The sequence below is a fragment of the Ceratina calcarata genome, unplaced genomic scaffold (genome assembly GCF_001652005.2).
Source record: "Ceratina calcarata isolate Rehan_Ccalc_2016 unplaced genomic scaffold, ASM165200v1 scaffold92.2, whole genome shotgun sequence".
Taxonomy (NCBI): domain Eukaryota; kingdom Metazoa; phylum Arthropoda; class Insecta; order Hymenoptera; family Apidae; genus Ceratina; species Ceratina calcarata.
In genome coordinates this window covers 1,303,922-1,318,788 of record NW_017180576.1, presented here as the reverse complement: position 1 = coordinate 1,318,788, position 14,867 = coordinate 1,303,922, and the positions used below count along the sequence as shown (strand labels likewise).

Here is a 14,867-nt window from a genome sequence, read left to right as displayed (position 1 = left end):
TTTCTACGATCCTAATTAAAAACATTTTAATTTGATGTTTTATTAGTTGAAAGTGCATAAAAATGGTGAGAACAGTTTGTTGCCGTTTCGTACAAGTGGAGGATCGAAAAATAAAGAAACCCTACTTGGGAGGATGGAAGCACAAAATTACCGGCGTAGAATATTTAAATGCCGAGTCTCAAACAGGTCCACTAAGACAATCATTAAAACAGAAATGTAGTAGAAAAGTGCAATACATTGCTTGGGCAGATGTATGTACCCAAACACCATGCAACCATCCAACGCAGATGTGGCGGTATATGAGGCTTTTTACTCTTTGCTTTAAAAAAACTTTTCAAGTCCTTTCCACCATAATAAGATATTTTTTGCATATGTTCTTTGTTGATTTATGCTTTTCTCCTCGTCCAGAGCTGACTGCTTTATATCGGGCGAATCGGACAAATACGTTACATCGAAACCGTACGAAACGTATGAAGAAATGATGGAACGTCTTGATTATGACGGAAAAGCTCGTATAATTCAAAGAAATTATAGAATATACATATTGTTGAAACGCGTTAAAGAATTTGCAAGACAATATCGTGAACTGCTTGACGATTGCAAGCAATACGAAGCGGAAAAAATATTAATATACAGGTACATTTGGATCAAAAAATTTATCAAATCTGTGAACTAAAATGTGATAAATCGTCTTAGGAAAAGACACCAGCAAGAAATCCTACGAAGGATAGATCCAAAAACTCGGTTGGATTTCGACCTGTTGTATGATATAGTCGAGAAGTGGAGGCGGGATCGCCTGGAATGCGCGAAGCAGCGTTTCTTCAGGCCGGCGAGGTGTGCAGAAAATTATTTGATCCTGCAAAAAACCGTGGAGATGTTCGGAGTGATCGACCAAAAGCGATTGGCAGTGAAGAAGCGGTACAGGAATCGGAAGCGTGTGAGGTTCGTTACGGCGAACTGCAAGCCGATTTTGTGGAACGGTTACAAGAAAATGCTGCTGGAAATGGACACCATGAGAAATCAGAAGGCGAGGGAGTTGAGGATCATTTATGACTCGTTGATGAATTACGACGTGACGCGCGGCGAACGTATAGAGATACTCACGATGCTGAAGAAATCGTTAGAGGTGCACAACTGCGTGGCTGCGTTCAAACTAATACGACTGTTGGATCAAGAGCTGACCTACTTAACGAGGGGGATGAAAGGCATGTCACTGGACTACTTCCGGCAAAGGATACTTTGTAAGAAAAAATAATCTGACAGATTCTACTTCTCGACGCTTCAAGTTGTTAGAAGAATTGTTAGCGAAACTTCTCTCTTTCCTTGGTGGTGCAGACAGTTATTTGAACTTTCTGCGAACATCGCACTCGTGCTGCTGCACGAATGGCGACCAGCACTTTTGCAAGAATGTGGACGATGACAAACTCCGCGAGCCGATCGCGTCTACGACGAAACAGTGTCGCAGTTGTTTAAAGCTGCTTCCGCTTGAGAAATTCACCGTTCATGGAAGGCTGAAGAAATTATCCACTTGTATTGGTACAATTTAATCTGATTTGGCAGCCACAGTCTCCGACGATTTCAATTAATTTCATTTCATAGTTGAATTTTTAAATAGTACCATTTTTCTGGAACATCATGTGTAGAGATAAGATGTAGAAACGATTTCCTCTTTAAGGATGCACTTGGCTGCGCGAGCGGAACATAGCGCACGTAAATTACGATCCCTATGTGTACCTCTTAAATTGCGTGCGTTCCGAGGAGAAGAAAAAAGAATCACCCTCGGGAATTGTGTTTATGATGCAACAACACGATATGTTCCATTTGGTGAACAATATCTGGCACGGTCACTCGGTTGTCAGCGGGAACACAGATATATTCCAACTGCGAATTGTTCGATACCACACGGACACTGAATGGTCACCGTGGAACTGCATACTTTTGACGGATGGGGAGGCTGAGGTTCATCGCAGAATCAAGGATCTCGCGAGTATTTACTCGAAGCCACTTATCGAGCAAATCGTGTTAGCTCATCAGTTAGCCAAGAACCAATTTAAGTACGTGCACATATGCAGGGTGTACCAGAAAAAGTGTTAGAGCTGAAAAGGGGTGATTCTGAAGGTGTTTTCGAACAATTTCCTTTGGTAAAATGCAAAGTGAGCCAAATGGTTTTTGAATTATTAACGAAAAATACTGACCAATGAGAGCACGCGTATGGTCCGCGCTCAGCCACGGGTGGGTAGGTTGGCCCCGTTCGTGACGCTCGGCCGTGGCATAGCGCGGGCCCTATTTACAGGTCAGTTTTTAAATAAACTCATAATATATCAGAGCGAAGCAGAGGCAGTTCGTGCGAACGTGAAATTCCGCGAAAAATCGAAAAATTACCGCTTTCATATCGTTCATCGTTCTCGATGCAAGTGATCGAAACTGGTTCGACGAGATTGGTCTTTTTTTGGGTCGAGGGATATATAAAATCGAAAAATAATGGACTAGAAAGTACTTTTGACCGATCGACCAAGCAGGTTGCCATTGGCAACGGTGGATTTAAGGCTTTGAGCTTTCAGGTGGTGCGGAGGTCTTCTATGTGGACTGCGTTCTGTATTAAGAGTTCCGTCCTTCTCTTCGCTACTGTTTCTACGACCAGTGCCCATTTACAACTTAACTCATTCTAGAATCTATACTCTAATTCACAACAACTTTGGAACGAACTACAAACCAAATTCATTTCTGAGAAGACAGAGCTGAAAGTTTCAGAACACTGTAATTTCTTGCACTCTTTGTTTTTAGTTACCCTGTCGTTTCTGAGTTTTTACAAGCGGAACGAGAAAAAGGAAGTAAAACAACGCAATGGTCCTGTAGTAGGTCAATTAAAGCGACATTAAACGAAATAGAGAAAGGGGTATAAACTCAAGCAAACACGCGTGCGTGTTTCCCTTGTTTAAGGGGATGCATTACGCGTGATGCATTTAATGCACCGGGCGTGCAACGCGCAATGTACATAAGTTTTACGGTTGCCCGCGTTCTCGCCTATGCACTTCCCTATTGCACGCCGGAATTACCGGCTGGATTTCCATTAGCTATAAAACCTCGAAGGGTGCATTCCTCCGTTCGCCGCAGACGCTAAGCTCTCGCCGACGTTCGGCAGGATAACGAGGAATTAAGCGCAGAATTAACGGGAATTTATAACTTGGGAGGACGCCGAAGAATATCTTACAATCTCGTAGCTCGAGATCTTTTCTTCATTTCTTGGTCAATAGCATATTTTATTGTGCGTGACTTTATCCTTGGTAGCAATAAGTTTAACTTTCAATCTCAGAATTTTTATTTCGCGATCGTTGACCAAATATGATTCAAAATATTTATATATTGATAGTACATAATTATAAATCACTTAAGCATTCAAAAATAAGATGTAGATTTATTATTCATTTTGAATTTTGTCGCCTTAGAGAAAACTAACACAATTCCGAACTGACTCAGTTTCATTGTTACTAGCTGTACTACAACCAGTAAAGGAAGTTTTAACATCGAGAACGAAATCTCCAATACTTTTTACAACATATTTTTGCAAGCAGATAGTCCAACGATTGATTTTGATCACCCAAAGCTGCTTGGTCAATGGTTACGTTTACGATGTCGTTGATAGTTTTTTGATCGGGTCAGCCAACCAACTTATTTGCGGTCGAATTTATGCTGGTAATATACTTATTTATAGTCGAATGTGTGCCATGGTCGTTTACGGTGAAATTTATGCTATACTAAGCGATCACCGATAGCGCCACGTTTATGACCGAATTTACGACACGATCGTTGATGATTGGCGGTATAATATTTACGTTGTTTTGTTTAGTTACGAACGAGTTGGTTTACGCTTTTGTCAACTATTACATGCTGCGGAGTTACAGAGAAGAGATCAATGTCTAAAGTTATTATTAGCTAGTGTGTAACATCTAACTTTTAATCTTTGATAATGAAATTTCGCTCCTCAGATATTTAAACAATTTATTTATTACAATTACCAATAAACAATGTTTGTATAAAAATGAATATTTTTAAGAAAAAAATGATTTTCTTGTACTTTATAAAACACGTATAAGCTTGAAAACACATTGTTATTTTACTAAAATCAATTCTAAAAATGTCTTAAATTTTGAGGACTTATTCTTTAACATCTACTATAATTCTTGTTTAATATGTTTCATATGGGTTGTCCGATAACAATCGCAGTAGTAGACACGGAAATTGGTGCGACCTTGTTCTTATCGGTGCACACAATTCTGCTTGCTTGTATGTAGTTTATGAGGCTGCCAGTTTCACCCTGTTGTTTGCTTCCGATGATTTCTAATGTCGCATTGGTGCATTTACATTACGCTACACGCCTGTTAATGGCACGTGGTTGTGTTTACAATACTCCACGTGGCTCCTAATGTCACTGCGTGTGTGCGTTGTGTACGTTGCATCACACGTTCCCTTTGGTCTGCAATGCACTTGTAATGACAACTCCGAATCATATTTGCTCAGCAGCCTAAGTTATGGATCCCATGTAAATCCGGCTATTAGCTTCCAGTCAAGCACCGGACCGCAACGGCCGGAAATGGGGATTTGATCGTATTATCAAACACGAAGGATATTACTCTATTGTCACTTATTATCTTTTACAGACACCATCTATTGTTGCGGTGGTTGTACGGATTGTATTAAAATTTATTCAGTGAAGTTACAAACATTGTCGCAATTGTTACTTAAATTTAAAGTCCGCGGGAAGTTATTGAAAGGGGATCAGCCAGTCGGGGATTGAGACGATTGCTATCTGCGAATCAGGGTAAGAAGAAAGAAGACACGCATCCGCGAAAACAGCAACCCGATTATCTAAATCCTTGCGGCCAATTTCGTCTACCCATCCCGGTGTCCAACAATTCGCTCGTTTGGAATTGTAAAACGGCGGACGATGCAGTCTCCTCGGCGAATCTTTTAAACCGTGGCATAGTAATTTCCTTTATTGCCACATTACCATTATCCCCGGTTAGCTTTCAGCTGGCGGTTATCCTTCCGCGGTCGCGTTGTCCTTTTTTCATAGCTGCGCTGATCGACCGTGCCACGATGGCTTAAGAGGCGTATCCACTTGTATCACATCGCATCATTTTCCGTATCATAGTTGCACACGTCCGCTCATGTGATTCTCTGTATGATTATCTAGACTGAGATAATATCATACTCTCGTTCCATTTTCCAATTGAAATAGTCTCTGATAATTACTAATTTAGAGTATTTGTCAAAACTTTTAATGGATAATAACTATTTGTAATATCCTAAGTCCCACGAACTAAGATGTACGCTAAATCATTGATAATGACAAGTAATGATGATATGATACAAATGGATATGCGCGTTTACAGCGAAGTTCAAATGGAGAATCCGACGAGCGAGACGAAACCGTTTTTGGGCGGGTGGAGGAGCAAGGTCACCGGTATAATCTATTTAAACGCGTACGCGCAGACCGAAAGGAAGAAGAACGAGAGAAGAGTGCAGACGGAATTTACCATGGACAAATTCACGAATATGGAACGCAACATCGGAGTGCAAACGAATTTCTTCCCCGACGTTCGCGACAGACTCGTGAAGAGCACTCTCAAGGATCCGAGCTTCAAGCGTGACACGGACGAGAGGGTCCTGGAAAGTGTCGTAAAGATACAGAGGTTTTACAGGTAAGGTAATTTATTTAAAACGATGCAAGTTGAAGTAGGGAGCAGAATTTCAGAGAGAAAGGAATGTTCTCTATATCTTTGGTAAGTGGACACAGAAACTCTTTATTAAATTGGTTCATTGTTAATTATCCTAACTGCCACGAAGGGAACCATAAAATTTGATGTTATAAAGCGATATACAAAATAGTCGCGTTACAGAGAGAGAGAGAGAAGGAAATTTTTGTTTAAATCCCGACGTAAAACTTTTCCAAACTATCGAGAGATTACAAGTAACTTTTGAAATGTAACAGAGATTAATTTAAACAGCTCCAGCGTAGCTACATTATTACTACCTAAATGGACTTGTACAATTTTATAATTCCTTTCTAAGCTGCAATACATTTACTCCTAGTTAAATCTTTTATCGAATGAAAATTTTCAAGAAGTGCACAGTGCTTCAAACTTTCTTCTTCGAGTAGATTCCCTAAATTTTCGGATTAGTTAAACGTGTTGAGAAAGAATCCTACGCTCCGATCCGAGTATCGCAATACGTGGACAAGCTCCCAGTTAGACGAAGTCTTGAGGAACACCTGTTCAAACGGCCATTCGCCGGTGTCCGCAGAGCTCACCATCGTCAGGAGACCGCGAACGGCGCTTCGGTTCGTCCTAAGAACACGGACCGACAACGGCAAATACAGCCGGAACCACCGAATCCCTATCGTAGCCGGGATTTCGTGATACTAAACCGCACGCCGCCGACCACCAGGACGGACTTCGAGTTGCTGTACAATCTGCTGGACCGTTGGCGCGTCCGCGAGACAGAGACGGCTAGATCGCAATTGTTTGAGCCGTCGAGGCTCGCGCTCTGCAGTTTAATCCTGTCGAAGGAAGTGGAGCTACTCCGAGCCATAGACGCGATGAAAACTACTGTCAAATTCAAGAAGAAAGAGAAGTCGTACAGGAAGTTCCTCGACGAGCTGTCGAAATTGGTGCCATGGAAGAACAGTCGCGGAGAAATGATCTACGTGGAGACTGAACGCGTGCAGCGGGCTAGATACTTCAGAGATATCTTCGAACAATTGTCAGATGACGACAGAAGCGTTAAAGACCGGTTGGAAGTGTTGAGGAAGCTGAGGAGGGACACCGAACCCCACACCTGTAAGATAAGCGATGAAGTGATACGTCTATTGGATCAAGAGATTGATCTTTTAATTCGTAATGTAGATAGGAGTAAGTTGAACTGGTTGAGGAACAGATTGAAGATGGCTTTCTTAAAACTTGCCAGAGAGGCATTAAGGAACGAGTGCGAGGATGCAGATTTAGTTGGTTGTGTGTCTAAAATCGTCTGCAGGAGCTGTGGCAGGCTGTTGCCTATAGATAAGTTCCCGTGCGATAAAGAGCAACGTTCTTTATCATGTAATTACTGCTTGTACGTAGAAACTCGGAACGAGCCTAGAATTGTGTACGAGGCCTACGAGAGATTGCTCCGCGACTTGAGACGTCGCGAAGCCAAGCTGCAGTGTTACATTAGTTTGGCTTTCGTGATCGACGCGAAGATCGTTTATCATTTGGTGAACGATATTTGGCATGGGAAATCGGCGATCTCTGAGAACGACTGTCTGGAAGAATTGAGACTGACAAGATTTCGAAACGACCAAGAGTGGTCCCCGTGGAATTGCCTTCTGTTAAATGCGGAGGAAGCTTCGTTGCACCGGAAGATCAAAGACCCCGATAACTTTTACGGTGCGATGATATTGCAGAAGTTCTACACGAAAAATTTGCTGGCCAAAGCTCGGTTCAAATCCATACTCGAATTTAACAGTGGTCATGAACAGAGCGAATCTAATTAACTTTTACTCTATTTCCAATTGTTACATAACGTTTACTTAAAATACATATTATAATTATTGATATCTTTTAAGCAGGTAGATGACACATGTAGAATACTTTCAATAAAAACGTAAATATATTCTTTTAATCATTGAACGTTATTTGTCACACATTCTGTTTTCCCATCTGAAATTGTTAAACTCGAATAAAACCCTAAACTCTAAAGTAAAACTTTAAACATTCTCTGGCTATTAAGCGAGGACCTAGCTTTATGGCGGCAGAAATAAAAAAATTAGGTATAGGTAGCGCGGCAGTTAAAATAGAAAATAATAATAAAGCGAAGCAAAACGCTCGTCTTATGGTTTATTGCCAGCTGCGTAACACGCGTAAAGATTCTAGCTTTTATTTCACAGCAAACGGTGTCGTAACTCGAAAACGTTCCATGGTTTTATACTTGGAACAACGATTTGTCCTCGGGAAGTTCTTTCATTGATCTGAATTTTGTTAAATTCTAACAACGACCACCGTATATTTTAATTTTCGTGATAACGTCGACACACTAAAGATCGAGTATCTCATTCATGAGATCATTAAGGAACGTCATTCCAGGTAAATATTAAATATATTCACAGAGGACCCTTTGAGTTGTGTGCGATCGCCCGATCAGCCGCTGCTTATTATTGGTCAAACAGTTGCTAAAGCCGGTATCATAAATTTTTAAGCATGCCATTGGACGAACTTTCTCATCAAAACTACCAAATTGCACCATTTTTGGTATAATAGTTTATCAACAATTTTTTGAACATTTGCACTCACGTGGCTGGAACCACGTCTTAATTGTTGTGGTTATTCAAAAATAAGGACTCGTGGAATAGTGTAAGAGTAAAAAATATATTTAGAGTTAATATAAATTGTACTAAAAATAAACTGGTCAGCTCTGCACACTGGCAGCGTTCCGTTACCAGCTCGCTGTTTTCAGGGTGATGAGCCTAGCATACAGCGAAGAATTGTAATGTAGTAAGAAGACGTTATGCTAATAGCTGATATCGTTTTCGTAGCCCTGGCCGTACATATCTGGAAACTACTATATATTTTGGCATAAACTTTGAATGAGCACGCGAGTAAAAAGTTCCGTACGAATGTAGGCGTATCGTTTATTTAGTACTCGGACGGTCTTGTTTTCGACAGCGAGGTCGAACTACCACAGACGAAGTCGCAGTTACAAGGTGGCTGCCGAATTGAACGCGTGCGTGCCAACTCGCCTGCATGTCTACTATCAACCGCAATCATCACGAGCAAACAGCTCTCGGAGTGCTACTTGGATGCGTGCTCTCATGCACATGCCTAATTTAATTGCTTAAAGCATATCGTTTATTTTTAAAGTAGATTCTTGTTCATGTAGAGAAACTGAATTTGTCACATGTTGATGTAATGTTTATTGGGGTTGGTGAATAACAAGTAATAAACGGAGCAGTAGCTCTACTGTGGATTATATATTCCACATCTAGTAATACAGACACGGTTAAGTAGTTTAGGGTCGCATATGGTCAGACATCCGGTCTCATGTAAGACGATTATACATTATACGCTCAAACCTATACATACGCGTGTGTCGTATATGTATGCAAGGTGCAACTACGTCAAGCTGACATAACAGTCCCTTCCTGTAAATTGTGCAGACCAAACATCTAACAAAGTTGTAAATTGCTATGTCTGTGCTTAAGGTAGCTCGCTACTTAGGTAACATATCAAGAGAGGGCCCTACAATGGGTTTATTTTAAAATAAAAATATGAAGTGAAAATTTCATTATTAAATGTGTATTATCATTTTCATTACATTTTAATGTTGTATTATAAAAAAGTATAGACAAAGTAAAATAAACAACTTTTCATTTACGACTGGGGCGATGAAAGTATTATTCATTGGCTTTGATCATTATTATTTCGTTCTTTTCCACGGAAACCTATATTTTTCTTTACATCATCGCATTCCCCGTAAAAAAATCTATAACCATCTATTTTTTTATTGAAAACGTATATGATATGAAATCGCACGAGGCATTTATATAAAAGTTTCCATAAGCTCCCGTGTTAAAAATAAGAATTTTCTAATGCATTTTTTTAAACAATTTTCACGGAAACCCTATATTTTCAATTTATTTATCAGTCTTCAAACGCAATATCCCTATTGATCTTTTTATTAGCAAAATCTTCTGAATATCATCGAATTAAATTTTTGTTCTTGACATCTTCCATTAGACTTATATTGCTGCATCTTTCCTCTCGTTTTTTATTATCCTTCTTATTAGCCTTTGTTTTTATAAACTCCCAATTAATTAGCTATCGGACGATTAATCATTTTTCCCGATACGGCCAACGAAAGGAAACTAATAAACCGAAATGGGGTTGCAGCAACGATTAATTTTCTTCTTTTCTTTCATTTTTTCTCTTTCTGTCTCTGTCCTATGAGTCGAGACTAGTCCTTAGCTAGCCGTGGCCAGTAATGCGAGAAATCGATACATTTTTACAGATAGATTCGATTACAGGATAAATTTCAACTTTTCCGTTGCCGCACGTGGATTATTTGCTTTCAATTAATCATTTCCTTCAATTAAGCAACAAGCGAAAGCTAATAAAGTGAAAAAATAAAAGTCGCAATCATTAACTTAAATTTATCGCCCGTTTTATTAGTCGTACAGAACTATAACAATCTGCAATCTGTTGAGATGTATTACAATAAAATTAACTTCAATAATCTTTTGTATAACTGCGCGTAAACTTTAATAACAACACAATCGATCGTTCGATCACATAATGTAACAAATAATGAAAAGTATGAATATAATTTTGCACGTGAGTCAACGTTTAACTTATGGTCAGAACAAGCTTACATTAGCTAACTATTAGGCTGGTGTATATGCAGTGTTGTGTGTTTCTAAACTTCGCCAACATCTATTCTATTTTGTCTCGTCACGTATTATTATAAGTTAAAGTTCCTATGCACCAGTCTGGTATTTAAAATCAATCAACTATGCTTTAAATCAATGGGGAACTATCAAAATTGTTGAACGGAGAACCGATGAATTGTTTTCGGTCCTCAATGAGAAACAATAACAGGATATTCTGTATATTATCAACCACAAATTCGGATGCGTAACATCGTTCCCCGATACAATGAGTTTTATAACCGCGGACAAAGCGTTTGGAAAATCAGTGTCATTATTATATTACAATAAAACGCTCGCACGCTGCCGCGGCTAACATTAATAGACTGACGTAATGACAGATCGTCGATTGGATACCATTGGTTCCATTCGCTGATCACGTTCGATTTTAACGATTAATTTATTTGGCCAGCGAAATGTCTATGCAACTGTTTACACAATAATCGTTTGAGTAGATTCAGAAACGAGCAGTATTTAGAGATTGATCTTCCGATCTCTGTATACAAATTGCTTCATTATGTAAATCCCATTTATAAAATTTATAAATCATCGCATATGAGCTATGATACCGTCTATGATTTAATGCAGGGTTTACTATGTAATTTCTTATATTTAAGATTACTTTAAGCATTTGCTGAAGTCCCTGTTTCCTCTACAATATAGGGTCTGAAAACATGGGATAGACAGGGATAGCAAATGCTTAAGACGATCTTAAAAATGAGTAACGACTCTGAATACCGGCCTTTGTCAGTTAGACTGAAATCACACGGATTGAAAAAAATAGTGCAAACAGAGTACTTAATGCTAAACAGTATTAGCGTCAACGCGAAGCAGTCCAGCTTGCCCACGAAAAGGCTCCGGTTGCTAAATATTTAATAGTGCTCGGTTATAGTCTATCGTTAAACTGTCATTAATTAATTTCGTAGCTCGTTAAAAGGATAATGAAGCGTGTCTGCTTCTCTGATATACGAAGAAGCCACTTTGTCAAATTTCATTGTCAGTATGAATTACACCGCTCATACAAGGAACGAAACGGAAGTTTACGATATGGTTTAATGTCTTTTCTCGTGTGCGGACAACAGCCAGGGTGGCAGGGAATCAAGTTAACGCGAGAAAAAAGAGTGTATCGCGATGAAATGAAATCGGTGTTTACGAACAGTTGAGACAATAAATCTGTCCACGTTGCTCGGGTCCCAATGTAAACAAGCTTGATCTGAGCTTTCTCGCTTAATAAATTATGAATGCTTCTGGAACAGAACATTTTTCATACGCTATTTTGGTATTGGTTCTTGCGACATAGTTGCAATTAGGTGTTTCAAGGATCAATAACGTCTCATTTTTCGATCAAGAAAGAAGAAGGTTCGAGATCCAAGGAAACATCAAAGACGTCGCCGGTTCTAAAGACTCGTGCAAAAACCTGATCAACTTTTTGAACAGCATTAAATTGATGAAATTGATTTAATTATATTTCTTGTGTATAATATTGTGGTTGCTAGTGATCCTTAAGAGGTTGATGCAACTCTAAAGATAAATTAAAAAAAAAAGGTAGCTCGTGAGGACTCTACAATGGGTTTATTTTAAAGTTCGAAACTTTAACTATTGTTTTGTTCAATTTGTATTAAAATCGTAAGTTTTGTAAATGCTATCGAGCTACCATAATTGAGCGTTCTTGCTATCTTTCTTTTAAAATGAAGAACATATTTAACGGACTGTATCGTTCAATATAATTCTAAAATAATTCGATAATTAAGGAGCGTATCCTTGATTCAATCGACAACATTTCTCAAGATGCTTCGCGTCGTTCGTTATCGCATCAGAGATAGTCGTTCGAGAGCGAGCGGACAGGAGACAAAGAATCGGCTAGAGACGGTTTAAAAATGTCCGTCGTTACTGTACAAGGCGAGGTCAGCCCGTAAACAAATTATACGTACGGAGAACCAGCGATAATTTATGTGCTCGGAGACCGTGTAGTGTAGAGTGTAGGGTGTAGACTAGCGTGGTCCCGCGGAGCATAGACGTATAAAAATTGTTCTCCCGGGCAATCGTCCGACGAAAAGTTTCCCGCGGTTCTTCCTGCTTCCCGTGTATGCATTACCAAGCCGAAACTTTTCGACGGATGGCGACACCGCGCACGCCGCAGAGCGTTACCTGGAAATTATTAAACGTTTCGCCAACTTTAACCGGATATTACGACAACCGCGGTCGTCTCTTTCCCGTGAAAATCCGGGTGCGGTCGTGGCTGCCATCGAAATTCTCGCGTTCATGCGCCACGTATTTTGTTAAACTGTTTGGAGGACGTCGACGCATATGCACATTCCGGAGAAAATGTCTCGCCGGTGAATATTTTATTTCCTTCTCGTTCCCGGAAACGAAGAAGAACGCGGTACACGTCGCCCGCTCATTTCCTGTAACGATGACGAAACTCCGAATGCCATTTTTTTAATTCGTGAACAACGGTTCTCGCTGTTACAAATGTACAGTTAAAAATATGCAAAACATTAGAACTGGAATCTTATTTCTATAAATTCGGGAACGAGCGAGAGCGCTTAGCATAGGAGCGACGGAAAGGTGTACACAGAGGGATGTGTGCGGCAATATATCAATTTCTAGGTATGGAAATGCACAAAGCTATCGTTGCCGTTTAACACGATTACAAGCGCGGGGTTATAAACGTCAAACGGCATAAAGCGTTCCTTTTTGGGAAGCGCATACGGTCCACGATCCGTGCGTTTCCAACACCGCCGGGCGTGTGCGACTCGACCGAATGCCGCGCGCGCAACGCCGAAAGGATTTTCGATAATAGCCGAATTTATGGTGCCTCGGAAAGACCCCGATTATACGGGAGCTTTTAGCGTTCACAGGTTCGCGCGAGTTGCTTGAAAAATGCGCAAGCCGGATAGAAACGCGATGAAATCGCGATTCCGGTTGAATACCATCGGATACGTAACAGGAAATTGTAAATAGAATGCTGAAGTGCTACTTTATCGTTATCGTGTTCCGTTGCCGTTACGGAGATCGATCTGTAGCATTGTAGGGAGAGTTGTTTATTGTATCGATTAGGAGGAGAAGGTTCGGTCGAATGGATTTCGACTGCAGCTTTTAGATCATTCTATATTTATGATAAAAATAAATGCACCAGCTCATCTTCCAATTTATTGGATCGTAACAATTGTGTACATGAGAATGCAAGCGCTGCGTAAATTACATTTTTTTCTTTTAAATTGAAATAATAAGAAAATAAATTGAGATATACGAAGGATTATTAATTGCTATTTTAATTATCAATTATCGCTTAATTATCATTCCTTTCTCAGATACATTTCGATTCGATTAAAAGAAATTCTCTTATTCCCGCACTAACACTATTCTCAGTTTTCTCATTCATTTGGGTTTTAAGCAAATTTATTGAATCCACTGAGAGAAGTAAAAGAAACGGCGTTAAAACAGTGTGTAATAAGTGATGCGGGCCACTGCACGTCACTCGCACTCTAGATCTGAAAGGGGACATTCGTTGAGAGGGAAGGAGACCCGGATGAAATTGTCTCGTCATTGGAAAAGAAGTGAACTGTCGGGTAATGAACGGTAAATTTCAAAGTAAAACGTAATGAAATATCGGAAGGATTTAGGAGCACTTGTGTCTCGACGAAAATAGAAATCGACGTGAGAGTAGTTTGAAAGGAATCCCGAGTCCCTCTCTGACAAAGAGAAAGGGAAAAGTAACTGAAAAAAGGGGAAATGATCTGTTGCAGAAGAAGAGTCCTCGATGAGGCGTGCTTGCAATTACGACTGTGTTTGAGCGACTGACAGGTGCTTGACGAGTAGAACCAATAAAATCTTCAAGACCCTCAATCGTGAGGAGCGATCGTTGTGGGTTCCGGATTCCCTTTCTCTTCGCTTTTGATGATAGATTAGAGAACCGAAAAGATCAATCGAGAATTGTTAAAACGATCGACTGCAGCAGACGTTCATTGGACCCACGAAAGAATTAACGTCCCATCAAAAGCAGAACGATTCAGTTCAGAAAAACATTACATTTTTATTATTATATAAAGTTAATAATTATAAATTAACGTAAATAGTGCGAATTCAAATCAACGCTTTCTTTTCGTTATCAGATAAATAAATGTACATTCGTCAAAGCCATGCTCGATAAAATATAAAACGCCTGCATGTCTGCATATATTCTTTATACTTATAGGGTGGAATGCACGAGTTAGTGATGCTGGATTTCATGAAAATCTGTAGAATAAAAGGAAGTCCTTTAGTCTCGCAGGAGTTCTCCCCATAATTACGTGCCCGCGTGAAATGACTATTAATTCATTTTTCGAAGAACCAATAAAAATATGAACCGTAGGATGAGAATCCTTTGTACAGAATACCGTAGTAAATTGTTTCGTTCCCAGAGACAATT

General features: G+C 39.8%; 2 protein-coding genes across 2 annotated transcripts; both read left to right on the top strand.

The window, feature by feature from the left end:
- The first annotated feature begins 62 nt into the window (after window positions 1-62).
- On the top strand, window positions 63-2,094 carry LOC108631549 (IQ and ubiquitin-like domain-containing protein). The gene is made up of 5 exons (XM_026819048.1): window positions 63-295; window positions 409-636; window positions 697-1,241; window positions 1,336-1,536; window positions 1,676-2,094. Exons 1-5 carry the CDS (start codon window positions 63-65, stop codon window positions 2,092-2,094), a joined length of 1,626 nt encoding a protein of 541 aa, XP_026674849.1.
- Window positions 2,095-4,797: 2,703 nt separating this feature from the next.
- LOC108631548 (IQ and ubiquitin-like domain-containing protein) lies at window positions 4,798-7,532 on the top strand. Its single transcript, XM_026819024.1, has 3 exons — window positions 4,798-4,819; window positions 5,394-5,702; window positions 6,304-7,532. The coding sequence occupies exons 2-3, from the start codon at window positions 5,404-5,406 to the stop codon at window positions 7,529-7,531; spliced, it is 1,527 nt and encodes a 508-aa protein (XP_026674825.1). The 5' UTR covers window positions 4,798-4,819; window positions 5,394-5,403; the 3' UTR covers window position 7,532.
- The last annotated feature ends 7,335 nt before the right edge of the window (window positions 7,533-14,867 follow it).